General features: G+C 60.1%; 1 protein-coding gene across 2 annotated transcripts; it reads left to right on the top strand.

Moving 5' to 3' along the window:
* The first annotated feature begins 540 nt into the window (after positions 1 to 540).
* Positions 541 to 26,540, top strand: CELSR2 (cadherin EGF LAG seven-pass G-type receptor 2). Of its 2 annotated transcripts, none has more exons than XM_012468049.2 (34): positions 541 to 4,381; positions 9,555 to 10,202; positions 12,142 to 12,364; positions 12,615 to 12,730; positions 12,910 to 12,998; positions 13,391 to 13,548; positions 13,906 to 14,069; positions 14,239 to 14,364; positions 14,707 to 14,873; positions 15,156 to 15,443; positions 15,534 to 15,708; positions 15,943 to 16,084; positions 16,265 to 16,385; positions 16,796 to 16,979; positions 17,292 to 17,393; positions 18,414 to 18,508; positions 18,681 to 18,890; positions 19,397 to 19,580; positions 19,696 to 19,824; positions 19,926 to 20,106; positions 20,238 to 20,405; positions 20,507 to 20,633; positions 20,746 to 20,946; positions 21,250 to 21,424; positions 21,756 to 21,868; positions 22,046 to 22,125; positions 22,214 to 22,340; positions 22,427 to 22,549; positions 23,094 to 23,221; positions 23,457 to 23,545; positions 23,659 to 23,853; positions 23,987 to 24,157; positions 24,257 to 24,491; positions 24,836 to 26,540. In XM_012468049.2, the coding sequence occupies exons 1-34, from the start codon at positions 1,072 to 1,074 to the stop codon at positions 24,861 to 24,863; spliced, it is 8,772 nt and encodes a 2,923-aa protein (XP_012323472.2). In that variant the 5' UTR covers positions 541 to 1,071; the 3' UTR covers positions 24,864 to 26,540. The 2 variants fall into 2 exon arrangements, with proteins under 2 accessions (XP_012323472.2, XP_021527616.2); XM_021671941.2 differs by having other exon boundaries at positions 1,072 to 4,381; positions 24,975 to 26,540.
* Positions 26,541 to 26,917: the final 377 nt, after the last annotated feature.

Below are 26,917 nucleotides of genomic sequence, written 5' to 3'. Positions count from 1 at the left end.
TGAGGCTGGGGTCATTGTTCCAGCAGCTGGACCCCAAGGGGTATGCTGGTCAGATCACAGCCTCGGTTGGTGGGGGTCGGGGGGTGGGGGCACGGTGGGGAGGGGGCGGGCTCCGTAGCTCATGGTGGGTGCTTCTGGGGGATTTTGGAGGTTTTGTAGTGTTGCTCAGAGCCCTTTTAGCTCAGTCTGACCCGGGACCTATGGGAGGGGACAGCAATGAGGGCTCTCCTGATTGGCATGAAGTGGGAATTTGGGCTCTGAGAGCCCTTAAAATGTTTTGGAAACCTCTAGGCATACTTAGGGTACTGCCACCATGACTGTCATTGGCTGTGTGGCTTCCGATAGCTAATTCTCACCGGGCATCTGGCGGGGCCGGCTTGGGAGAATTGGGATGGAGTGTCCTGCTGGCGGGAATCCTGGCGCGTCGGCGCGGAGGAGTGAGCTGGGTGGGGCCCACCTCCTCCGGCGCGGCCGGCGTCGCCGCTTTAAGGCGGCCGCGGCGCGAGCAGGTCTATGGTAATGAGCCGCCGCCGCCGCTCTGCAGAGCTCGCCCGCCCGCCGGGAAGGCGAGGGAGCGCGGGGCTGGGCCCGGGGCCGCGGCGACAGGCAGCAGCCGCGGCGGCGACGCGGGGCGCGAGCGGGCAACGCGGGACCGTCGGGGGCGGCCGGGGCCGGGCCGGGGTCGGGGCGCGCGGCTACGCGGGCGCAGGTGGGCGATCCCACCGCGGCGGAGGGGGCACCCCGGCTCCGGAACTCGGCAAGGCCAGGGGCGCCGCGGGGCCCGCGGGCGCAGGTGGTGAGTGCCCGGAGCGCAGGTGGAGGCGCGGCGGCTGCCCGCGGTGCTCAGAGTGACCCGGGAGCGGGTCCGGCTCCGGGGGCGGTGGGAGCCCGGGGGCGTCGGAGGGCGCAGCGCGGGGCCCCTCCGAGCCATCCAGGCTCAGGCCCCGCGGGGCGCACGGGGGGCCCCCGGGGACTGGCGCCCAGGCCTGGGCATGAGGCCCGGCGGGGCCGGCAGGAGCCGGAGGAGGAGCCGCTGCCGCCGTTGACCCGGCCGGCCGGGAGCGGGGAGAGATGCGGAGCCCGGCCACCGGCGCCCCCCTCCCAACGCCGCCGCCGCCGCTGCTGCTGTTGCTGCTGCTGCTGCCACTGCCGCCACTATTGGGAGACCAAGTGGGGCCCTGTCGTTCCTTGGGGTCCAGGGGACGCGGCTTCTCGGGGGCCTGCGCCCCCATGGGCTGGCTCTGTCCAGGCTCAGCGTCGAACCTCTGGCTCTACACCAGCCGCTGCAGGGATGCGGGCACTGAGCTGACTGGTCACCTGGTACCCCACCACGATGGCCTGAGGGTTTGGTGTCCAGAATCCGGGGCCCATATTCCCCTGCCACCAGCCCCTGAAGGCTGCCCCTGGAGCTGTCGCCTCCTGGGCATTGGAGGCCACCTTTCCCCACAAGGCAAGCTCACGTTGCCCCAGGAGCACCCATGCTTAAAGGCCCCACGGCTTAGATGCCAGTCCTGCAAGCTGGCACAGGCCCCCGGGCTTATGGCAGGGGAAGGGTCCCCAGAAGAGTCCATGGGTGGGCGTCGGAAAAGGAATGTAAATACAGCTCCCCAGTTCCAGCCCCCCAGCTACCAGGCCACAGTGCCAGAGAACCAGCCAGCAGGCACCCCTGTTGCATCCCTGCGGGCCATTGACCCAGATGACGGGGAGGCAGGTCGACTTGAGTACACCATGGATGCCCTCTTTGATAGTCGTTCCAACCAGTTCTTCTCCCTGGACCCAGTCACTGGTGCAGTAACCACAGCTGAGGAGCTGGATCGTGAGACCAAGAGCACCCACGTCTTCAGGGTCACGGCGCAGGACCATGGCATGCCCCGACGAAGTGCCCTAGCCACACTCACCATCTTGGTTACTGACACCAATGATCATGACCCTGTGTTCGAGCAGCAGGAGTATAAGGAGAGCCTCAGGGAGAACCTGGAGGTTGGCTATGAGGTGCTCACTGTCAGGGCCACGGATGGGGATGCCCCTCCCAATGCCAATATTCTGTACCGCCTGCTGGAGGGGCCTGGGGGAAGCCCCTCTGAAGTCTTTGAGATAGACCCTCGCTCTGGGGTGATCCGAACCCGTGGCCCTGTGGATCGGGAAGAGGTGGAATCTTACCAGTTGACGGTGGAGGCAAGTGACCAGGGTCGGGACCCGGGTCCTCGGAGTACCACAGCCGCTGTTTTCCTTTCTGTGGAGGATGACAATGACAATGCACCCCAGTTTAGTGAGAAGCGCTATGTGGTCCAGGTGAGGGAGGATGTGACTCCCGGGGCCCCAGTACTCCGAGTCACAGCCTCAGATCGAGACAAGGGCAGCAATGCCCTGGTGCACTATAGCATCATGAGTGGCAACGCTCGGGGACAGTTTTATCTGGATGCCCAGACTGGAGCTCTGGATGTGGTGAGCCCTCTTGACTATGAGACGACCAAGGAGTACACCCTACGGGTGCGAGCACAGGATGGTGGCCGTCCCCCACTCTCTAATGTCTCTGGCTTGGTGACAGTGCAGGTCCTGGATATCAACGACAATGCCCCCATCTTCGTTAGCACCCCTTTCCAGGCTACTGTCCTGGAGAGCGTCCCCTTAGGCTACCTGGTTCTCCACGTCCAGGCTATCGATGCTGATGCTGGTGACAATGCCCGCCTTGAATACCGCCTTGCTGGGGTGGGACACGACTTCCCTTTCACCATCAACAATGGCACAGGCTGGATCTCTGTGGCTGCTGAACTGGACCGGGAGGAAGTTGATTTCTACAGCTTTGGGGTAGAAGCCCGAGACCATGGCACTCCAGCGCTCACTGCCTCGGCCAGTGTCAGCGTGACTGTCCTGGATGTCAATGACAATAATCCAACCTTTACCCAACCAGAGTACACAGTGCGGCTCAATGAGGATGCAGCTGTGGGCACCAGCGTGGTGACGGTGTCAGCTGTGGACCGTGATGCCCATAGCGTCATCACCTACCAGATCACCAGTGGCAACACCCGAAACCGCTTCTCCATCACCAGCCAAAGTGGTGGTGGACTGGTATCCCTTGCCCTTCCCCTGGACTACAAACTTGAGCGGCAGTATGTGTTGGCTGTTACTGCCTCCGATGGCACGAGGCAGGACACAGCACAGATTGTGGTGAATGTCACCGACGCCAACACCCATCGTCCCGTCTTTCAGAGCTCCCACTATACAGTGAATGTTAATGAGGACCGGCCCGCAGGCACCACAGTGGTGCTGATCAGTGCCACAGACGAGGACACAGGTGAGAATGCCCGCATCACCTACTTCATGGAGGACAGCATCCCCCAGTTCCGCATTGACGCAGACACGGGGGCTGTCACAACCCAGGCTGAGCTGGACTACGAAGACCAAGTATCTTACACCCTGGCCATTACCGCTCGGGACAACGGCATTCCCCAGAAGTCAGACACCACCTACCTGGAGATCCTGGTGAATGATGTGAATGACAATGCTCCTCAGTTCCTGCGTGACTCCTACCAGGGCAGTGTCTATGAGGATGTGCCACCCTTCACCAGCGTCCTGCAGATTTCAGCCACTGATCGTGATTCTGGCCTTAATGGCAGGGTTTTTTACACCTTCCAAGGAGGTGATGATGGAGATGGTGACTTTATTGTCGAGTCCACGTCAGGCATCGTGCGAACCCTGCGGAGGCTGGATCGGGAGAATGTGGCCCAGTATGTCTTGCGGGCATATGCAGTGGACAAGGGGATGCCCCCAGCCCGCACACCCATGGAAGTGACGGTCACTGTGTTGGATGTGAATGACAATCCCCCTGTCTTTGAGCAGGACGAGTTTGATGTGTTTGTGGAAGAGAACAGCCCCATTGGGCTAGCCGTGGCCCGGGTCACAGCCACTGACCCTGATGAAGGCACCAATGCCCAGATCATGTACCAGATTGTGGAGGGCAACATTCCTGAGGTCTTCCAGCTGGACATCTTCTCTGGAGAGCTGACAGCCCTGGTAGACTTAGACTACGAGGACCGGCCTGAGTACGTCCTGGTCATCCAGGCCACGTCGGCTCCTCTGGTGAGCCGGGCTACGGTCCACGTCCGCCTCCTTGACCGCAATGACAACCCACCAGTGCTGGGCAACTTTGAGATCCTTTTCAACAACTATGTCACCAACCGCTCAAGCAGCTTCCCTGGGGGTGCCATTGGCCGAGTACCTGCCCATGATCCTGACATCTCAGATAGCCTGACTTACAGCTTTGAGCGGGGAAACGAGCTCAGCCTGGTCCTGCTCAATGCCTCCACGGGTGAGCTGAGGCTGAGCCGCGCACTGGACAACAACCGGCCTCTGGAGGCCATCATGAGCGTGCTGGTGTCAGGTAAGGAAGGGCCCAGGTGGCGCTAGGGGTAGCTTGCGGGGAGAGTCTGAGCAGCCGCTGGAGGTAGGGCACGATCCAGGAAGCAGCTATGGACCCATGTCCCTGCCTGGTGCCTGGCAGAGAGAGGGAGGGGGCAAGAGCCAGCTTGGGAAGAAGCCCCAGGAATCCTGGCAGCTGGTGCAGGCCCCGCCTTCTGCCGGGGCTGGGCTGGGCTGCTTCGGTTGGCTGCCCCCACCGTCTACCAGCCTGTGACGTGGTCGGGGAAGTGTTGTGAGGCTGCCCCAGCTATGGCTGCCAAGAATTGTGAAAAAAGGCGCGTGGAAGCCTGGGGGGCCAGGAGAGCAGGGGGAAGGGTAGAGAGGACTGTGGCCTAAGAGAGGAGGTGAGGCCAGGGCCCCCTCATCCCTATCAAGATACTCCTGCAGTCTCATACAGCCTTTGGCAGAGCTGAGGGCCATGAGTGCACAGGGCTGCCGCCACCCAGGGGTCAGGACCCTGCAGTCCTCTTCTGGCCCCTTCTGACTCCTGACTGAGCTGCAGAATCGGCTGACACAGACTTTGTCTAGTGCATTCTTTTCCCTCCAGGCAGAAGGAGCCCGGCCTGGCTCCCCCTTCAGAGCTCCCGCAGGAAGTGAGGCCACAGCTCATTGTCTGTTCAAACAGACCCCACTTTCAGAGTCCTTGGTTCGGGTCTGGCTTGGAGGAGGGGCTGCAATGAAGCTGGGGGGCAAGCTGAGGCCTCCTGGGCCTGTTCTTAGGGTGCCAGGCCTTCCTTTCCTGCTGGCTGTGACCAGCCCAGCTCCAGGAATGGGGCGTAGGGAGCAGGCCAGGCCAGGAGACTGATGGGCTTTGAGAGCAGAGACCCCCAAGGCACCTGATCTGAGGAGAGAACAGAGTCCCAGGGCGTGGGAGCCTGGCGGGAACCCAGGCCGGGGCATTCCTGCTGCTTGGCCAAGCGCTCAGCCTACAGACTCCCTGGACAGCAGGGCTGGGGGAGGAGAGTTGGAGGGGGTTGGTGACAGTATTCTGTCTTTTTTTATCAGCTGTGGGGAGCCAGAGGTAGCAGCAGGGAGAGAACCACACCCAAGTTGCTGATGCCTCCCCCAAGCCTGGGAACGACTGAGACCCTCTTGAGGAGCTGCAGTTAGCTGCACCCCAGGGGTGGGTTGGGTCACACCCGCTTTAGGCAGCCTTCAGACCCATCTGGGAAGGGAGGAAAAGAAGAGGCTGGCAGGCCCCTACTCCCACCCCAGGAAGTCTGGCCTGAAGGGGAGGGAGGGGCATGCAAGAGTCAGGGCGTGGCCTCACTCAGGGTTACTGCTGGACAGATGCCTCCCTGCCCCACCCCTCAAGGTGGTCACAGGAACCAGGAAGCAGGAGCTTTTCAGGAGCTGTGGCTGAGGTTCTGAGGCTCCTGAGGCTTCAGTTTCCCCTCCGAGAGGAGGAAGTTGGAGGCTGGAGCGCCTGTGTCCTGATGTGTGCCTGGGCACTCGGGACAGTGGGAAGGAGGGCCTCTCCCTCTGGTTTCCACACCCAGCCTGCCCTTGTTGAGCATGGCCAGACACTGAGTGATGGGGGCAGAGACACGCCCCCATCCAGCCTTCAGTCTCTGACCTGGGCAGAGCCCCAGATCTTGGTTTCCTAGTCTAGAGGAGAGGGCTGGAGCAACACTCAGGACGGCCCCTCCTGGCCCCGTCCTGGTCCTGCAGTGCGGGCCCCGCCTTCTCCCCTCGGCCCTGACCCTTGGAGGCAGTCACCACGGCAACCCCAAAGTTCAGGGAGGCCGGGGTGAGGGGGTTTGACTCCCACTGCCCCTTTGTTTTCCTCCTCTTATTCTTTGTCTCTTCCTTCTTTCCCGCCCCTGCCCATGCGGGGCCTGCAGCACTGCCTCTCCTGTGCCCTCTCCCTGCTTCTGTGGCTCTCCTGCTCTCCCAACCGCCCATTGCCGGCTGTTCTCCTGGGACTTTGTCTCCTCCTATTTGATCTCTGTGTTTCTGTCTCCCCTCTCTTCTTCCCTGTGGCTCAGCCTGGGCTGGATGGCTCTCCTGGAGTCTCATTTCCCCTCACCTCTTTCTTCCTCTGCTCAGACACACAGCAGCTCCTGTCCATGGTCTGGGCAGCTCCCAGAATAGCAGAGCCGTCCTGGCCTCCAGCCTCCGCTGGCACATCTGCCAGGGGAAGAGAAGCTGGGAGGCTGACCAGGACCTGGTGCTTTTCCAGGTGTGCCTCGCTAAGCTTGAGGCACAGGTGGCATTTCCTGGGGTCAGAGGCCATCCCAGCTCTTTCTTTTCTGTCCAGGAAGACGGCTCAGGCAGTGCACCCCCCACCCCCGTTCCCAGTCTGCCTTTGTACCTGAGGGGTGACCTGGGTCAAGGCAGGGGAGGGTGACATAGAAAGGAGAGAGCAATGGGTTGACTGTTGAGGACGGGGACAATAGCAGAGGGGGCAGGTGGTCACAGATGGTGGACCAGATGGGAAGCAACAGAGACATGCTGGGAGGGGGCCCAGGCGGAGCCTAAGACGATAGTGGTGGGGAGCACAGGGAGGAGTGTTTGTTCCCAGGGCTGAGGGGTGGCAAAGTTTCTCCCTCTCCGTGGCCTTGGCTGCCTCCTGTCCTCTCTTAATCAGTTATGGGCATTGTGTGTGGAGTCTCAGACTGCTTTCCGCCTGGAGGAAATATCCCATTAAGGAATCATTAGGCAGATGCACCAGGTACACAAGAGCCCTGTGCCAGCTGAGCACCTGAGTTTGGGGAAGTCTGAAACAGAAAGGAAAGTAGAGCCTCATGCCATAAATCTGGGCAGGCTTCCTGGAGCAGGTGAGATCAGGGCAGTTAGAAGAGTCAGAGGACTGTGGGCTGGTGTCTGGGTGGGAAGGAACAGCCTGTGCAGCAGCTTTGAGATGAGAGCGGGAGGAACAGAAGTGGGTGATGACAAGCAGGCTTGCTGGTGAGAGCTGCTGAGAACAAGCAAGTGAAGCGGCTGGAGGGTAGGTGGACAGTGGGCCGGGGACACGACTGAGATGGGGGTCTGCCTTCAGCCTTCCCGGCTTCAACTGAGCCACCGCTGTTACAGTCCGCCACTGCAAGTAGGTACAACACAGACGAGGAATCTGTTCCCATGTCCCTCGCCTACTCCCACCCCACCCCAGAAACATGGGTTCCTGCCCCATTACTGCTAGGGTAAGCATTCATTTTTTGTATCTAGCTGGACTCCACCTGCTTTTTTTTTGTTTTTGTTTTTGAGATGGAGTCTCTCTCTGTCACCCAGGCTGGAGTACAATGGGGTGATCTCTGCTCACTGCAACCTCCACCTCCCGGGTTCAAGCGATTCTTCTGCCTCAGTCTCCTGAGTAGCTCGGATTACAGGTGCCCACCACCACGCCCGGCTAATTGTTGTATTTTTAGTAGAAACGGGGTTTCACCATGTTGGTCAGGCTGGTCTCGAATTCCTGATCTTGTGATCTGCCCACCTCAGCCTCCCAAAGTGCTAGGATTACAGGCGTGAGCCACTGCACCCTGCCTCCTGCCATGTTTTAAAGACCATTTTTTCTTTATGAAGACTGAATAGATTGTCATCCACATCTTGGTGTACTGAACACCTACTATGTGTAAGGCATTGTAATAAATGAAAATATGGATATGCTGGTAGCTCATGCCTGTAATCCTAGTGCTCTAGAAGGCTGAAATGGAGGATAACTTGAGGCCAGGAATTTGAGACCAGCCCACACAACAAAGCAAGACCTCATCTCTATACACAAACAAAAATTAGCTGGGCATAGTTGTGAGCACCTGTGGTCTCAGCTATTTGGGAGGCTGAGCCCAGGTTGGAGGTCACAGTGAGCTGTGATCATGCCACTGCCCTCCAGCATAGGTGACAGAGTGAGAGCCTATCTCTTAAAAAAAAAAAAAAAAAAAAAAAAAAAAAAAAACTAGGCCGGGCGTGGTGGCTCACACCTGTAATCCAAGCACTTTGGAGGCCAAGGCGGGTGGATCACCTGAGGTTGGGAGTTCAAGGCCAGCCTAACCAACATGGTGAAGCCCTGTCTTTTTTTTTTTTTTTTTTTTTTTTTTAAAAAGACTATCTCTCTTATAGCCCTGCAAAGCCATTTCCTCCTCCAGGCCCTCAGCTTTCATTTTTGAGCTAAATAAAAATTCATTCCCATGTGTATGTGCATTCAGGTGTGTATGGTATTTCTGGGCTTAGGGTGTGTGGGTGAAGTGAGACACCAGCAAGTGTGTGTTAGTACTTAGCTGTTTATAAGTGGAGGTATGGCAGGCATTTGGGTGTAATGCGCTAGCCAAGTGGGCGATGAGCAGCTAGAGGCCCTAGGGCCAGAGAAAAGACTGGTCCAGTGGGGCTCTGGGGTCTCCGGGTGGAGAGCTGCCCAGGCCCTTCTATCTCTGACCCCCTGGTCCCCCACCCCCACTCACCCTGTCATCAGCATGAGGCAGTGGGTGATGTTGTCACTGGTTAACGTGGCTCAACTGTATTTCCTGGGGTGGGGCTCCCCAGGCTACCCACAGCAGCCCAGGGAGTTGGGCGGGAGTGCTTTGTGTTGGGTGTTGCCATGGGGATAGCAAGTCTGCGCCCAAGCAGCCACAGGGCTCAGTGGGAGGGGGACAAGGTGGCCCACTGACCCAGTTTACCCCCCACTCTCTGCTGCAGTGGGGGAGTGAGGAACACAGCCATGGTTGTGATTATTGCGGTGTTGAGGTGTAGAGGCTGAGGGGGCAGGGAGATGATTTTTGTGGGTCTCAGGATGCTCTGGACCCTGTAGAAAAGTATGAAAAAGACAACATAGGGTTCCTGCGTGAGGCAGTGCAGAGTCTGGTGGGAGGGAATAGGAGCGTGGCTTGGGCAGGGAAAGGGGCACGAACATTAAGAGGTGTGCCCTGCATCCACCACGGAAGGTTTTGGGAAAGGATGCAAAGAGAACTTCTGCAAATTTCACCCCCTGATCCCTGAAGGAGTGACCGGCTCACAAGTGACATACCTGGCTCAGCACCCTTATGCCAGTTGGAGAAGAGAGCCTTTCCTGGAGGGTGATGCAGAAATATGCAGGCTGAATTTCAGCCCCGGCTCCTGTGCAGGGCCTTCCCCACGCACCTGCACGGGTCTGTGACTTGGCCCCCCACCCCAGGCTGAGTCCTGACTGGTGTCCCTCTCCACAGATGGCGTGCACAGCGTGACGGCCCAGTGCGCCCTGCGTGTGACCATCATCACGGATGAGATGCTCACCCACAGCATCACGCTGCGCCTGGAGGACATGTCACCCGAGCGCTTCCTGTCACCACTGCTGGGCCTCTTCATCCAGGCGGTGGCCGCCACGCTGGCCACACCACCGGACCACGTGGTGGTCTTCAACGTGCAGCGGGACACCGACGCCCCCGGCGGCCACATCCTCAACGTGAGCCTGTCGGTGGGCCAGCCGCCAGGGCCCGGGGGCGGGCCGCCCTTCCTGCCCTCCGAGGACCTGCAGGAGCGCCTGTACCTCAACCGCAGCCTGCTGACGGCCATCTCGGCGCAGCGCGTGCTGCCGTTCGACGACAACATCTGCCTGCGCGAGCCCTGCGAGAACTACATGCGCTGCGTGTCGGTGCTGCGCTTCGACTCCTCCGCGCCCTTCATCGCCTCCTCCTCCGTGCTCTTCCGGCCCATCCACCCCGTCGGGGGGCTGCGCTGCCGCTGCCCGCCCGGCTTCACGGGTGACTACTGCGAGACCGAGGTGGACCTCTGCTACTCGCGGCCCTGTGGCCCCCACGGGCGCTGCCGCAGCCGCGAGGGCGGCTACACCTGCCTCTGTCGTGATGGCTACACGGGTAAGCCAAGGGAGGGGACCCATGGGGCAGGCCCGGAAGGCTCATTCCCTTCCCCAGTGAGGTGCAGTGACACTGGGCGATCGTAAATCCCACCCACTCCCTGACAGCAGCCCACTGAGGAAGGCAGTGCAAGGAGTGCTTCTCCCTGCTGTGTACAGGACGCACAGGCAGTGTCACTGCGGGCAGAGCTGTGTCCAGAGCCAGTCGGCCTGGCTTCGGGTCTCAGCTTTGCCACTATTAGTAGCTGTGTGACCTTGAACAAGTTACTTAACCTCTCTGGACCTAAGTAATTTGAAATGGAGGTAATGAATGTACATAGGTCATAAGTTAGTTGTGAGGATTAATGTAATTAATTTGAGACTTGGAAAGAGCTGGTGCATGAAAGATGTTGGCTTTGATTTAAGGGAACACTGAGATTGGGTGATTTGCTCCTGGTCTCATGTCACAGCTGGTTTCGAGGTGAGGCTGGGGCTAGAACCTGGCCTCCCCACCACTAAGCCAGTTCCCTTTCTGAGCTGCAGCAAATACTTTTCTCCCCAGGCATTAAGGGGAAGACTTAGAAGGGCTGAGAGAACTGGAGGGGGTTGGGTTCTGAGACGGGGTGGTCCAGAAGATCACTACATCTGGATGGGCCTGGGCAGAATGGCTCCACCTCTGCCCATGTGCGGTAGAAGAGGTTCCTGGCTAGGTGGCTTCCCTGTTGGCCTGTCAGCCGAAGTCTTTACACATCCTCCTCCCTGGGATGCTCACTGCCTCTGCTCTGTGCTCCTGACCCCTCCCTTCAGGCTCCTGCTTCTTCTCAGGACACTCCTTGCTCCTCTTCCCTGTGGGGCCTTCCTTCCTAGATGCCGAGGCCCTGCTGCCTGTCCTCCAGGGCCATGCCCACTGGCTCTGCCAGAAGCCGTAGGCAGGCCTCACTCCCTTCCCCGCTGCATCTTCCTGCCCAGAACTTGCCAGACTTGACTTCTCTCTGCCTCTGCTAGGGGTGGGGGGAAGAGGAGGGGTGGGCTTGGGGGAGGGGAGAGGAGTCTTTGTCCAGGAGGATGGTGGAGGGGTTGGGGGGGCTTAGAGTAGGCGATCAACAGTTTCCATGGAAACAAGGGCCAGTCACTAGGCACAGGAGCTGAGAACCTGTCTCTAGAATCTGGGAATGGGGCGGGAGAGAAAGGGGTGGTTCCCATCTGATGTTGTAGTTTTCAGCTCCACTATTGAATCCTTGTCTGCTCCCAGGGCTCGGTTTCCCACTCTCAGCATCTCCCAGGTGCAGAGAGGTCCTCAGTCTGGACCCCAGGGCTCAAGGTGGGAGTCCTCTGTCCCATTTCTGGGGACTCCCCAGCTTCTCTTTCCTACTCCCCCATAACCCAGACTAATCTAAGTGGAAGCCTGGTCCCATCCCCAGGGAGGAAAACTGATCTCAGTGCGGGAGAGGGACAAAAGCACCAGTGGGAGGGAGGGAGGGAGGAAGGAGGGCGGAGAGAGGAAGGAGGGAGGAGGGAGGAGAGTGGCTCCCAGCCCTCTCGCTGTCCTGCAGGTTCATGCATTTACCCTCTTGGGGGCCAGGACACCCCAGGCGTGCTTGGTGGCATGACACCGAAGGCTCCCAGGATCCTGGCCTTACAACCAGGGGCCGCAGCAGGCCTGTGCTTATGAAACCCAAATAGGTGTAGGGAAGGGGCTGCAAACTCCGAGGAACTTACAGGGGAGCCGTGTGTGGGGCTGTGGTGGGAGTGGCTCAGTGAGCCAAACAGGGTGCCCAGGAAGGGCTGGGGACTGTAGGTCCCAAAGAAGATGGCACCAAGAGGAAGTGGGGATGCCTGGGAAGTTTGGGGAATATGACAAGGGTCATGGGTGGCCATGGGAGCTATCACTGGGTTCGGGGGTCTCAGTTCCCCTCCTGTCCTCAGGTCCTTGGTACTCACCTGCCTCTCCTCCTGTCCAGGTGAGCACTGTGAAGTGAGTGCTCGCTCAGGCCGTTGCACCCCGGGTGTCTGCAAGAATGGGGGCACCTGTGTCAATCTGCTGGTGGGCGGTTTCAAGTGCGATTGCCCATCTGGAGACTTCGAGAAGCCCTACTGCCAGGTGACCACACGCAGCTTCCCTGCCCGCTCCTTCATCACCTTTCGTGGCCTGCGCCAGCGTTTCCACTTCACCCTGGCCCTCTCGTGAGTGGCTGGGCGCTGGGGGTGGGGATCGGGCCTGGTGGGCGTCTGAGGAGCCTCCTGTTCTGTGAGTGAAGTGAGAGGTCAGGCAGCGAAAGAGCGTGCAGCAGGCTGCCGGCAGAGCCAGGTCTGCTCTTGGAGTTGCCGGTGGTTCTGCCCACAGATCTCCTTCCCCTGTGCTGGTTAGGCGGCTGGGGTGCTGGCATCTAGGTGGGTGCCCCATTCCCTGCCCCCATCCCCGACTCCTGTTCAGGTTTGCCACAAAAGAGCGCGACGGGTTGCTGTTGTACAATGGGCGTTTCAACGAGAAGCATGACTTTGTGGCCCTTGAGGTGATCCAGGAGCAGGTCCAGCTCACCTTCTCTGCAGGTGATTGCAGTTGTCCCCCGGCCGTGCCCATCTTCCAAAGGCCCCAAGTCTCCCAGCCCTTGACCCCAAGCCACATACTCTCTCGGCCAAAGCTGGGCCCAGCCTCAGCCATTGGCACCCCCAATGCCACCATTCCCAGCGCTCATCTGGCGTCCCAACTCACCTAGTCCTTTCCCCAGGGGAGTCAACCACCACCGTGTCCCCATTCATACCTGGAGGAGTCAGTGATGGCCAGTGGCACACGGTGCAGCTGAAATACTACAATAAGGTAGGTGCGGAGGGCACAGAGGGTGGGGGGGGTTCTATTCTTGGCTCAGGTGCTTACCAACCCCTGAGTGGCACTGCCTCCAGGCTTGGGTGGGCTGGTCAGGGTATTTCTGGCTGAGAGGAAGAGAGTGGCTGGGAAGGTGCCACCTTGCTGGGCATTCCCAGCCCAGCTCCTCAGGGAGCTCCATGCTCCCTGTTCCACTAGGCAGGTGCAGATTCAGACACCGAGGAAGGTAGTTACATGCATAAACCACTTGCACACACATGTGTGTATATGCGTGTGTGTGCATGTGTCAGGGTGTGTGCTTGCACAGAGGTGCCCAGTGTGTGCTGGCTATGAACCTAGTGGGCCCCCTGCCCAGCATCTCCCTTCTCTGCTCTTTTTGTCCACAGCCACTGTTGGGTCAGACAGGGCTCCCACAGGGCCCATCTGAGCAGAAGGTGGCCGTGGTAACCGTGGATGGCTGTGACACAGGGGTGGCCCTGCGCTTTGGATCTGTGCTGGGCAACTACTCCTGTGCTGCCCAGGGCACCCAGGGTGGCAGCAAGAAGTGAGCAGGGGAAAGGGCCAGGGATGGGGTGAAGCGAGGGCAGGGCCAGGCAGGGAGGGAAGGTGGAGATGGTGGGCTTTTGGGGGCTCCCTCCCTTTACCTCCCTCAGCCCCTGTTCAGCCCTGGGGATGGGGGTTGAGATGGGGAAATCAGAGCTAGACCCTGTGGGGCAGTCTGGGGAGGGGTGGGGTGTTCAAGGGCAGTTCCAGGTGGGAGTGACCCCTTTCCTGAACGCTGCTCTGCAGGGCCCCTTGGACACATGCTAGGCCCTTCCTGTCTCCGGCCTGGCAACAGGGCGAGTGGAGGACTGGAAGCTCCCATCCCTCCCTTTTGCTGCCACTATCTTTGCTCCCCTAGGTCTCTGGATCTGACGGGTCCTCTGCTGCTAGGTGGGGTGCCTGACCTGCCCGAGAGCTTCCCAGTCCGAATGCGGCACTTCGTGGGCTGCATGCGGAACCTGCAGGTGGACAGCCGGCGCATAGACATGGCTGACTTCATTGCCAACAATGGCACTGTGCCTGGTATGGGGGCCCAGTGCAGAGAGGAGGGGCCATGCCTGGTGTGAGGATGCCGGAATGGAGGGTCTCAGGCCTCTCTGGCCACTGCCACAGGCTTCCTCTTGAGAACCCCACAGGCTTCCTCTTGAGTTCCCCAGTTCGGGACCACTGAACCACCTTCTTTCCATTCCAGGCTGCCCTGCCAAGAAGAATGTGTGTGACAGCAACACTTGCCACAATGGGGGCACCTGTGTGAACCAGTGGGATGCGTTCAGCTGCGAGTGCCCCCTGGGCTTCGGGGGCAAGAGCTGCGCTCAGGGTAGGAGAGGCAGCTGTCAGAGGCCGAGGCCTGGGTGCCGTCAACAGTCTGGGAACTGGCAGGGTCGGGGCAGGCACTGGGCAGGGCTCTGCTGAGCCGGGCTGTGGGTGTAAAAGCATGTCTGGGCAGAGCCCGGAGAGGGCAGCAATGGAGACAAAGGGGCCAGTCAGAGGCAGGCCTGGGCACAGCGTGGGGCGGGCCCAGGGCAGGTACGCACTCTGGAGGGCGGGTCTGATGAGGGGAGTGGGTGCTGCCTCCGTGCAGTCACCACTGCTAAGCATCACACCCCCAGGGCCCTCCGTGGCTCCGCCCATCACAGGCTGCGTTTTTCTGCCTCCCCAGAAATGGCCAATCCACAGCACTTCCTGGGCAGCAGCCTGGTGGCCTGGCATGGCCTCTCGCTGCCCATCTCCCAGCCCTGGCACCTCAGCCTCATGTTCCGCACGCGCCAGGCCGACGGTGTCCTGCTGCAGGCCGTCACCAGGGGGCGCAGCACCATCACCCTACAGGTGATGCAGGGAGGGGCGGGCCGGGCCTGGCCTGCTAGCCTCTGGGGGCTGGACAGAAATGGCTGGGCAGGTCCTGGGCAGGGATGGGGACATACAGAGGCTCCTGGATTCGTTGGGTCAGTGCTGCCACCTATTGGGCCTGAGGGAAATAAATACGCTTTCCTCTCAACGGCTTCAGCCGGGCAGCAGGATGGGTTTGGTGGTCCAGAAAGGGGAACTGTGGGCTGGAGAAGCGTGATTACAGCTGTCTGCTGACCCTGCTTTCTTTCCTCCTGTTGTCAGCTATGGGAGGGCCATGTGGTGCTGAGCGTGGAGGGCACAGGGCTCCAGGCCTCATCTCTCCGTCTGGAGCCAGGCCGGGCCAATGATGGTGATTGGCACCATGCACAGCTGGCACTGGGAGCCAGTGGGGGACCCGGCCATGCCATTCTGTCCTTCGACTATGGGCAGCAGAGAGCAGAGGGCAACCTGGGTCCCCGGCTGCATGGTCTGCACCTGAGCAACATAACAGTGGGCGGAGTACCTGGGCCAGCCGGTGGTGTGGCCCGTGGCTTTCGGGGCTGTTTGCAGGTGAGTGTCCTGCCCTGCCCTCCCCTCCCCACTCCGCCACCACCTGCAGCCCCACTCCACTGAGGGCAACGCTGCTTCTGTCCCTCCCAGGGTGTGCGGGTGAGCGACACGCCGGAGGGGGTTAACAGCCTGGACCCCAGCCGTGGGGAGAGCGTCAATGTGGAGCAAGGCTGCAGCCTCCCTGACCCCTGTGACTCAAACCCGTGTCCTGCCAACAGCTATTGCAGCAACGATTGGGACAGCTTCTCCTGCAGCTGTGATCCAGGTGTGCTCAGGTTCCGAGGCAGTGGGCAGGTTATCGGGTGCCTGGGGCCACGTGCTGGCTGCTGTGTGACCTGGGGCATCACATCACCCCTCTGAGCCTTAGTCACCTACACGACAAAGCCATAGCCAGCCAATAGGATGCTCAGAGCGGGAAGAAACAGATGAAGGTGGGCGTGATGGAAGGTGGTGCCAGGGGAGGGTGGGGAATGAGCCTCTCTGGTCCTTCTGGTGCCAGGTTACTATGGTGACAACTGTACTAATGTGTGTGACCTGAACCCGTGTGAGCACCAGTCTGTGTGTACCCGCAAGCCCAGTGCCCCCCATGGCTATACCTGCGAGTGTCTCCCAAATTACCTTGGGCCATACTGTGAGACCAGGTAAGTGGACCAGGGCGTGGGGCAGCAGGTCACAGTGTCTGCTCCTCCTCTCTGGTGTATCCCTCAGAGCCCTGAAAGCCTGATGACCCTCAGCCAGGGTCAGAAGGGCCACGAGGGGCTCACCTAGGTTAGGTGGGGGTGGCAGGGGGAGCTCATGCCTGCCCGGGTCCCTCTCTGCAGGATTGACCAGCCTTGTCCCCGTGGCTGGTGGGGACATCCCACGTGTGGCCCATGCAACTGTGACGTCAGCAAAGGCTTTGACCCAGATTGCAACAAGACCAGCGGCGAGTGCCACTGCAAGGTGACAGCCCCAAGCAAGCCTCCACTGAGGCCACTTGGGCCTCTGTCCCCATCTCTGGGCCCCTCCAGGGGAGGCTATAGAGATGGGTCTTCCTGCAGAGCTGAGCACCACGTGCCTTTGCTCTCAAGGGCAGGGTCGTTGGCTGCTTACCTTCATGTGTCAGAGGCACAGGGGACCCTGGGCCGATGTGTAACCCGTGAGCTCTGGGCCTGGTATGGTGGTGGTTTGCAGCCTGTTTTGATCGTGTGACATCTTGCCAATGGGCTCAACTCCAAAGCACTGCCTTTGTTAATTATTTTGAATACTACTCCTGAGGGGACCTGAGGTTGGGACCCTCTCCAGAGGGGCCACAGCTGGGCATCCTGGGAAGAGAGCCTGGCCAGTAACGCCTTTCCTCCCTCGTTTCTCAGGAGAACCACTACCGGCCCCCGGGCAGCCCCACCTGCCTCTTGTGTGACTGCTACCCTACAGGCTCTTTGTCCCGAGTCTGTGACCCTGAGGATGGCCAGTGTCCATGCAAGCCAGGTGTCATCGGGCGTCAGTGTGACCGCTGTGACAACCCTTTTGCTGAGGTCACCACCAATGGCTGTGAAGGTGGGGCTCCTGGGATGGGTGGGCAGCCCTCCTCAAAGTGTGCCGGGCACCTGCACCCCAGGAAAGCCAGGAAGGAGCTGGTTGCAGACCTGAGGAAGCCAAGGGAGGGCTGGGGTGCTGGGGCAGGACTGCAGAAGGATTGCTGCTCCTGGGTGACCATACGCTGTTCCCCACAGTGAATTACGGCAGCTGCCCATGGGTGGAGGGAGGGCTGGGGAGGCCGAGGGAGGGCTGGGGAGCCTGGGCAGGGGAGCCTGGGTAGGACTGCAGACGGAGAGCTGCTCCTGGGTGACCGTGTGCTCTTCTCTGCAGTGAATTACGACAGCTGCCCACGGGCGATTGAGGCTGGGATCTGGTGGCCCCGTACCCGCTTCGGGCTGCCCGCTGCTGCTCCCTGCCCCAAAGGCTCCTTTGGTAGGTGTTGGAGGCCCCAATGTGATATTGAGGACATGGCCTCTGCTAGTAGTGGGATGAGGGCAGGAAGCTCCTGGCTGAAGATCCGGGGACCCCACTTTCTGGCCTCCAGGTCCTGGGATTTCATTCCCATCTTCCTTGGCTCATGGTCCCCTCCCCAGTGTTGCCCAGGAGTGCCTACATCTTGGACTATTTTTTTAAATTTTCAGACGAAGTCTCGCACTGTCACTCGGGCTGGTGTGCAGTGGCACAATCTTGGCTCACTGCAACCTCTGCCTCCCGGGTTCAAGCAATTCTCCTGCCTCAGCCTTCTGAGTAGCTAGGATTACAGGCACCCACCACCACACCCAGCATTTTTTATTTTTATTTTTTTATTTTTTTGGTATTTTTAGTAGAAACGGTTTCACTATGTTGGCCAGGCTGGTCCCAAACTCCTGACCTCGTGATCAGCCCACCTCAGCCTCCCAAAGTGCTGGGATTACAGGTGTGAGCCACTGCACCTGGCCACATCTTGGACTCTTAACAAAAATGCTGAAAAACCTGCACTGTGCTCGGCATAGGGCTGTGCCAGAGATTCACAGATGAATCATGCAGGGTTCCTGTCGTCTGCTCACCACCGAGTCCTGGAGTTACGCCACCACAAAGGCAGACAGTCTGGGGAGTAGCGGGTGTTGGCCGCTAATCCAGGAGACCCAGCCCAGGATGGGGGCTGGCACTGGTCCTGGACTGGCGATGAGCAGGTTCATAGGCAGGACGTGGCCGAGAGCACAAAGTGGTGGCAGTGATGGGAGCTCAAGGAGGTCGTATGCCCTGTTCCCCAGAGCCCCTGTGTGGACCGATCTTGCAGAGGTTTTTGGCCCTGGTGTTCTACATACCTGTCTTCCTGTTTCACCAGGGCTCTTGTTTGCTTGTCATTGTCCCTGGCCCATGAGGTGCTGGCCTCCAGCAGAACCTCTCAGCCATTCTCAGGGGCTTCCTGTGTGTCTCCCTGAGGCAGCCCTCTTGGCTTCCTTCCCCCAGGGACTGCTGTGCGCCACTGTGACGAGCACAGGGGGTGGCTCCCCCCAAACCTCTTCAACTGCACGTCCGTCACCTTCTCAGAGCTGAAGGGCTTCGTAAGTGAACCCCCTCATCACCATCTTTTCCCTCTCCTCTGTCCTGAGTCTCACTTGCCCCCACTCCCATCTTTGAGAAAGGAGATTCCGGAATTCGAGCCCGTGTGTTCCTAGGCTCCCAGCTAGAGAGGCCATCTTTCCCCTCTCCTGAGGTCCGCTCCCTCCCATCTAGGCTGAGCGGCTGCAGCGGAATGAGTCAGGCCTGGATTCAGGGCGCTCCCAGCGGCTGGCCCTGCTCCTGCGCAATGCCACGCAGCACACTGCTGGCTACTTCGGCAGCGACGTCAAGGTGGCCTACCAGCTGGCCACGCAACTGCTGGCCCACGAGAGCACCCAGCGAGGCTTCGGGCTGTCTGCCACGCAGGACGTGCACTTCACTGAGGTAGGGCTTAGAGGATGCAGGGCTGGCTGGTTGGATGGGGTCATGGTAAGCGAGCCTGCTCCTGGCAACCTGGGGGCCAGAGGGGACCCTCCCACCCACCTATGGGGAGCTCGCTGCTGGCAAGAGGCCTCCGTGAAATCCTGTGAGCCCTGGCCTGGCACTCTTCCGAACCCTTCTCATTATAAGGTGTGTGTGTCTGCCCAGAGCGGAGGCCAGTCTGTGGTACCACAGGCTGGGAGGAAGCAGTATCTCAGGACATCTGTGTGGGTCCAGGCACAGGGCTGGGAAGCTCTTATGTAGACAATGAGGAGGAGGGCTTAGGGGCAGAGCATCCGGTGACCTGAGTGGGCAGTGCGATCCAGGAGCGTTTCCGGGGGAGGCAACGGTGAGCGTGGAGGGAGGGGCCTGGTGGAGAGCGGGGACTGGCCCAGGCACAGACTGGGGCTCCCTGGTGGGATGTCAGGTGTGGGCTGTGAGCACACCCACTGTGACATTGCCCACCCCAGAATCTGCTGCGGGTGGGCAGCGCCCTCCTGGACGCAGCCAACAAGCGGCACTGGGAGTTGATCCAGCAGACGGAGGGCGGCACCGCCTGGCTACTCCAGCACTATGAGGCATATGCCAGCGCTCTGGCCCAGAACATGCGGCACACCTACCTAAGCCCCTTCACCATCGTCACGCCCAACATTGGTGAGGCTGGTGCCTGGGTTGGAGAGGGGTGTGTGGAGGGAGTCCCCCCCGAGGGCGGCCATGCTGGGAGCCTGCCTGCCTCCCAGGTCCAATCTGTGGCCATCCCCTTCCCTAGTCATCTCCGTAGTGCGCTTGGACAAGGGGAACTTTGCTGGGGCCAAGCTGCCCCGCTACGAGGCGCTGCGTGGGGAGCGACCCCCAGACCTTGAGACAACGGTCATTCTGCCTGAGTCTGTCTTCAGAGGTCAGTGGTGACCACAGATTGAGTTGGGAGCTGGATGCTGGTGTCTGTGGAGACTCCACTGAGGGCAGGGCCCAGCTAAGTGTGACAGTGTCCCCTCCCAGAGACACCCTCCGTGGTCAGGCCCGCAGGCCCCGGAGAGGCCCAGGAGTCAGAGGAGCTGGCACGGCGGCAGCGACGGCACCCGGAGCTGAGCCAGGGTGAGGCTGTGGCCAGCGTCATCATCTACCGCACCCTGGCCGGGCTACTGCCCCATAACTATGACCCCGACAAGCGCAGCCTGAGGTCAGCGACCAGGGGACGGGGTGGGTTGGGGTGTGGGTCGGGTGGTGAGTGCTGAGGCAGGAGGGGGTCGGAAGTGTCTCCCCAGTCATGTGACTGCTGTGGTGATTGTGCACCTGCCTGCCCCACATCAGGGTCCCCAAACGCCCAATCATCAACACGCCCGTGGTGAGCATCAGCGTCCATGACGATGAGGAGCTTCTGCCCCGGGCCCTGGACAAGCCCGTCACGGTGCAGTTCCGCCTGCTGGAGACAGAGGAGCGGACCAAACCCATCTGTGTCTTCTGGAACCATTCGATCCTGTGAGCCTGTGCTGCCCTAACCCCCAAGACCTTGGGCCAAAAGCCCAGGCCCCTGGATGCCCCACCCTCCTTGTCTCCCTGACCCTGCCTTCCTCACACAGGGTCAGTGGCACAGGTGGCTGGTCGGCCAGAGGCTGTGAAGTCGTCTTCCGCAATGAGAGCCATGTCAGCTGCCAGTGCAACCACATGACGAGCTTCGCCGTGCTCATGGACGTGTCCCGGCGGGAGGTCGGGCCCACAGGGGCAGCTGCAGAGCTGTGGGTGGGCACCCAGGGCACGGGGCTGGGTGCTCAGGCCCTGTCCTTCCTAATTCCCTGGCCCCCTGCCACCCACTCTGCAGAATGGGGAGATCCTGCCACTGAAGACACTGACATATGTGGCTCTAGGTATCACCTTGGCTGCCCTTCTGCTCACTTTCTTCTTCCTCGCTCTCCTGCGTGTCCTGCGCTCCAACCAACACGGCATCCGGCGGAACCTGACAGCTGCCCTGGGCCTGGCGCAGCTGGTCTTCCTCCTGGGAATCAACCAGGCCGACCTCCCTGTAAGATGCTCGTACTGCCCAGAGACTGTCCCCACCTTCTCAGGCGCTCTCCCCAGCCCCCACTGGCAATCCCTGCTCCTGCACCATGAGCTCTGATAAGGTGCCTAGCACAGTGCCTGGCCCAGGGTTTCCTCTTCTCCAGCTCCCCGGGGATCCCCCAGCATCCTACAGGCACCCGCCTTTGGCCCAGGCTTCCCCCGAAGCAGTTCCCAATACCCAGGCCCTCCTCCCTGCCTGACCTGAAGCAGAGCTCATGCTCTGGGTGGGCCCCGGTCACTGACCCAGCCTGGCCTGGACCCTCAGTTTGCCTGCACAGTCATCGCCATCCTGCTGCACTTCCTGTACCTCTGCACCTTTTCCTGGGCTCTGCTGGAGGCCTTGCACCTGTACCGGGCACTCACTGAGGTGCGCGACGTCAACGCCGGCCCCATGCGCTTCTACTACATGCTGGGCTGGGGCGTGCCCGCCTTCATCACAGGTACCCTCACCCATTCCTGGCCTTGGGGTCCCACATCCCTAGGCCCCAGGTCCACCTTCGTGCCATGTTCTCCCCACCCACATACAGGCCCTGAGGCCCCAGCCACATGCCTCAGGCCAGCTTATTCACAGGTGTCCCTCTGGTTTAACCCAGACTCTGAGGCCGCCACCCAGGGGTCGCTCCCCTATCCTGGGGAGGATGGCAGAGGCTGATAGTGGGTGGAACCCTTTTCCAGGCTGCATGCCCGGCCCTGTGAGCCCACCTGCCTGCAGCCCTACTTCCCAGGCCCCTCACCGCCCCTCCCCTGCTGCCATCTGTTTGCATGCTCCAGGGCTGGCCGTGGGCCTGGACCCCGAGGGCTATGGGAACCCTGACTTCTGCTGGCTCTCCATCTATGACACGCTCATCTGGAGCTTTGCTGGCCCAGTGGCCTTTGCCGTCTCGGTGAGTGCTAGCAGGTGGGTTGGGTGTCACCCGCGGCCTTCCTTTGCTGTCCTCCTGCTACTGAGGCCGCGTGTCCTCAGGACTCCCTTTAGGAACAGCTGAGGCCAAGGGGCCCTGTGGGCTGGGTGGAAGCCGTCTGTCTCGACTGAGGACCCCACACCCTCTGCCCCTGCCTAGATGAGTGTCTTCCTCTACATCCTGGCGGCCCGGGCCTCCTGTGCTGCCCAGCGGCAGGGCTTTGAGAAGAAAGGTCCTGTGTGAGTACAGGGTTGGGGTGCCTGAGCTATGGGTGGGCACCAGCATGGGAGGCCTCATGGCCGGACTCATGGTCTGTCCTTCACCCAGCTCGGGGCTGCAGCCCTCTTTCGCCGTCCTCCTGCTGCTGAGTGCCGCGTGGCTGCTGGCACTGCTCTCTGTCAACAGCGACACCCTCCTCTTCCACTACCTCTTTGCTGCCTGCAATTGCATCCAGGTACCTGGCCCAGCCTGTGGAGAGGGGAGGCACCTGGGCTGTGGGTGGCGGAATACGCACAGACGTTGCTGCCTCTTGCCTGCCAGGGCCCCTTCATTTTCCTCTCCTACGTGGTGCTCAGCAAGGAGGTCCGGAAAGCACTGAAGCTTGCCTGCAGCCGCAAGCCCAGCCCTGACCCTGCTCTGACCACCAAGTCCACCCTGACCTCGGTGAGGGAGCCAGGGGCCCTAGGCGGGTGGCGGAGGGAGGAGGAGGTAGGAGGCCCCTTGAGCCTGCACTTTTGGCCCCGCTCCCCTTTCCCTTTTCTCCATCCCTTTCTGAAACATGGAAGGGGAGGTGAAATGATTTGTTTGGCCTGGGGAGGAGATGCTGGAAGGGTGTGTAGGATTTTGACTTGAGGGAGATGGGGCTGAGACAGATAATCAGGTAATGAGTTCCTTGCCCCTAAGAATCTCTCATGAATGTTAGTAAATTTTCTGTCTTCCAAGATGCTCTCACGAAACAGTTTCTGGTCCCATCTTTTACAGAGCCATTGTATAGTGAGTCTGGGGTCCCGGGGGTTTGCAGGGGTGGCACAGCTGTATTAGAACTATGACCATTGCCAGGCCTCAATATGGGGGCAGCAGAGAAGTGGGCCCCCCTCTTTCAGCCCTGAGCATGGAACTTAAGGCGAGCTCCCTCCACCCTCCTACTTCCCAGCCTGGGGCCCCCATTCCACTCCCCCACTTACTGACCTCTCTTTTCCCCACCTAGTCCTACAACTGCCCCAGCCCCTATGCAGATGGACGGCTGTACCAGCCCTACGGAGACTCGGCCGGCTCGCTGCCCAGCGCCAGCCGCTCAGGCAAGAGTCAGCCCAGCTACATCCCCTTCTTGCTGAGGTGAATCCCAGGAGATGGGAGGGTGGAGGAGGGGAGGAGGGACCCATGCATGCTGGACCCAGGCCAGCCAGCCATTGAGAGTTGCGGTGCACACACCGTGGTTGACACGGGAGCCAGCTTGGATTAGAAGCTGTAAGGGACCCAAAGCAGGAACCAGGATTCCAGGGGAGAGGAGAGACTGGGACGCTGGGCAAGGGGCCAGGCTGACCCCTGCAGCAATGTCTTGTCTTCCTAGGGAGGAGTCCACACTGAACCCTGGCCAAGGGCCCCCTGGCCTGGGGGATCCAGGCAGCCTGTTCCTAGAAGGTCAAGACCAGCAGCATGGTGAGGACCGAAGGCTCTGGCATCTACCACACCCTGGCCGGGCAGCTGGCTGGCTTTTACTGAAGGTGGGTGGCGGTGGCTGGACTGGCTGTGATCTCTCCCCATCCTCCTAGATCCTGACACGGACTCCGACAGTGACCTGTCCTTAGAAGATGACCAGAGTGGCTCTTATGCCTCTACCCACTCATCAGACAGCGAGGAAGAAGAAGAGGAGGAGGAAGAGGAGCCCGCCTTCCCTGGAGAGCAGGGCTGGGATAGCCTGCTGGGGCCGGGAGCTGAGAGATTGCCTCTGCACAGTACTCCCAAGGGTGGGCCAGCATGGGGCTATGGCCTTTGGGGCCAGTGGGAGGTGGGCCTGAGGTTCTTTTGAAGCAAGATTGGGGTGGTGGCCTCCTGGCTGTCTCGCCTCTGTGGGCCTCATCTACTTCCTTTCCCCACCAGATGGGGGCCCAGGGGCTGGGAAGGCCCCCTGGCCAGGAGACTTTGGGACCTCAGCAAAGGAGAGTAGTGGCAACGGAGCCCCTGAGGAGCGGCTGCGGGAGAATGGAGATGCCCTGTCTCGAGAGGGGTCGCTAGGCCCCCTTCCAGGCTCTTCTGCCCAGCCTCACAAAGGTGAGTGGGGCACCCCCAGCTGCCACACTCCCCCTGTCAGCAGCCTCACTCCTCACATTCCCCTATGGCTGCACCTCACAGCCCTGCCCCGGCCCGCAGGCATCCTTAAGAAGAAGTGTCTGCCCACCATCAGCGAGAAGAGCAGCCTCCTGCGGCTCCCCCTGGAGCAGTGCACAGGGTCTTCCCGGGGCTCCTCTGCCAGTGAGGGCAGCCGGGGTGGCCCCCCTCCCCGGCCACCGCCCCGGCAGAGCCTCCAGGAGCAGCTGAACGGGGTCATGCCCATCGCCATGAGCATCAAGGCAGGCACGGTGGATGAGGACTCATCAGGCTCCGAGTGAGTGTGGCCGGGTGGGTGGGATGCGGTGCAGCCCCACCGAGGCCCCTGCTGGGCCCAGAGCTGCCTCCGGGCCTCACCAGGCGACTCTGGTTGGCATTCAGAGGACAAATGGGCAGAGCTGGCCCAGCTCCCTTACTATGCCGTGCCCACAAACCATGGTGCCTTGTGGGGCGGGCCACCCCTCGGGCTCTAAAGGGCTCAGCCTAGGGCAAAGTGCGGGAGGATGGGGAGCTGGGGGTGCTTTCCTGTTTCCTTCGTCTGGTGAAAGCTTTCACTCTCTCCTCTGTTCCAACTAACCCTCTGTCTGCCTTTTCTGCCACTTTCCTTTCCTGCCTCTCCAGATTTCTCTTCTTTAACTTCCTGCATTAACCCTGGGCCGTGGTTCCTACGCCCGAGGCTCCCTTCCCTTCCCCAGCCGCACTCATGCCCTGCTCCTGTCTTGTGCTTTATCCTGCCCCGCTCCCCATCGCCTGCCCGCAGCAGCGACGAAACGTCCATCTGAGGAGCCTGGGCCTTGCCGGGAGGGGTACCCACCCCACCTAAGGCCATCTAGTGCCAACTCCCCCCCCCACCATTTCCCTCACTGCACTTTGGACCCCTGGGGCCAACATCTCCAAGACAAAGTTTTTCAGAAAAGAGGAAAAAAAGAATTGTAAAAAGGATCTCCACTCTTCATGACTTCAGGGATTCATTTTTTTTATACGCTGGAATTTGACTCCCATTTCCCTTCCCAAAGAGGATAGGACCTCCCAGGATGCTTCCCAGCCTCTCCTCAGTTTCCCATCTGCTGTGCCTCTGGGAGGAGAGGGACTCTTGGGGGGCCTGCCCCTCATTCGCCATCACCAAAAGGAAAGGACAAAGCCACATGCACCCAGGGTGTCACACCCTTCGGGCTGCACCTGGGCAGGCCTCAGAGTGGCGAGGGGTCAGGGCAAAGGGCACGCCTTGCCCTGCCTGTGCTGCCTCTCCCAGGAACTGGAAAAGCCCTGTCCGGTGAGGGGGCAGAAGGACTCAGCGCCCCCAGACCCCCAAATGCTGCATGAACACATTTTGAGGGGAACCTGTGCCCCGAGGCAGGGGTCAGGCCACCCCAGCCCCTCTCCTTTTCCTGGACTCTGGCCGTGCGCGGCAGCCCAGGTGTTTGCTCAGTTGCTGACCCAAAAGTGCTTCATTTTTCCTGCCCGCCCCACACCTGGAGCAGGCCAGTCATGTGTTAAGTTGCGCTTCTTTGCTGTGGTGTGGGTGGGGGCGAGAGGAAGAGTGAACACCTCGCTGGTTCCGCCACCCTGAGGGTGCTTACGCACAGGTTTCAAGTCTGGGTTCTGGTGTCCACTCACCCACCCCACCCCCCAAAATCAGACAAAAACTACTTTGTCTGACCTGCTGTGGCCTCTGAGACATGTTCTATTTTTAACCCCTTCTTGGAATTGGCTCTCTTCTTCAAAGGACCAGGTCCTGTTTCTCTTTCTCCCCGACTCCACCCCAGCTCCCTGTGAAGAGAGAGTTAATATATTTGTTTTATTTATTTTCTTTTTGTGTTGGGATGGGTTCGTGTCCAGTCCCGGGGGTCTGATGTGGCCGTCACAGACTGGGTGTTCCCAGCAGCGCTTCCCCTTGCCCCAGGCCGTCATCTCCCCACCTCTCCTCCCCTCTCCTCAGTTTTGCTGACTGCTTTTCATCTGAGTCACCATTTACTCCAAGCATGTATTTCAGACTTGTCACTGACTTTCCTTCTGGAGCAGGTCGCTAGAAAGAGGCTGTGGGCAGGAAAGAGAGGCTCCTGCTTCTCATCTGTGAGGCTGGGCTCTGGCTTTTCTGCCTTGGATTCTGCCCCTGCCCTCTCCCCTCAGCAATTCCTGCAAAGGGTTAAAAATTTAACTGGTTTTTACTACTGATGACTTGACTTAAAAAAATACAAAGATGCTGGATGCTAACTTGATACTAACCATCCGATTGTACAGTTTGGTTGTTGCTGTAAATATGGTAGCGTTCTGTTGCTGTTTTATCATGTCCCATACTACTGAATAAACTAGTTCTGTGCGGGTACAGCACTGTCACTGTCTGCTTCTGTGTGGCACCCTCTCCTCCCACAGGGAGGAAGGCCTGGTCTCTGGAAGGCAAAAGAGCTGGCAGGGCCCAGAAGGCCCCACCAGGTCAGGGGGACTCAGACACCACTGGCTGATGAGCCTGTCCCTTGACCTATGTCCACGACATCGCTCCCAAATGGCAGATCACGAACAGAACACAGAGCCCATGGCCCAGCATTTCCAAGGAAGACATGGGTGGGCTGGAAAGCGTCCTTTTTACCAGGACAGAAAGGACTTCCATGGCGGGAGAGGCTGCACAGGGCAGGCAGGCTTCCAGCCCAGCCCCTCAGGGCTGAGTTCTAGACAGGGATGAGTTTTCTCGGGCAGAATTCAAGA

Source organism: Aotus nancymaae, unplaced genomic scaffold (genome assembly GCF_030222135.1).
Source record: "Aotus nancymaae isolate 86718 unplaced genomic scaffold, 86718_ANA_hifiasm-v0.15.2.pri h1tg000007l, whole genome shotgun sequence".
Lineage (NCBI taxonomy): Eukaryota > Metazoa > Chordata > Mammalia > Primates > Aotidae > Aotus > Aotus nancymaae.
The sequence above is the reverse complement of the archived record's forward strand: the minus strand, read 5'-3'. Positions and strand labels throughout refer to the sequence as shown.

What these genes read in the sequence shown, in the direction of transcription:
- CELSR2 (XM_012468049.2), top strand. Translation starts at nt 1,072, where the DNA reads ATGCGGAGCCCGGCCACCGGCGCCCCCCTCCCAACGCCGCCGCCGCCG. An exon ending in CAACAATGGCACTGTGCCTG is followed by an intron (nt 14,070 to 14,238) that starts GTATGGGGGCCC and finishes TTTCCATTCCAG; the next exon opens with GCTGCCCTGCCAAGAAGAAT. An exon ending in CTCCTGCAGCTGTGATCCAG is followed by an intron (nt 15,709 to 15,942) that starts GTGTGCTCAGGT and finishes TTCTGGTGCCAG; the next exon opens with GTTACTATGGTGACAACTGT.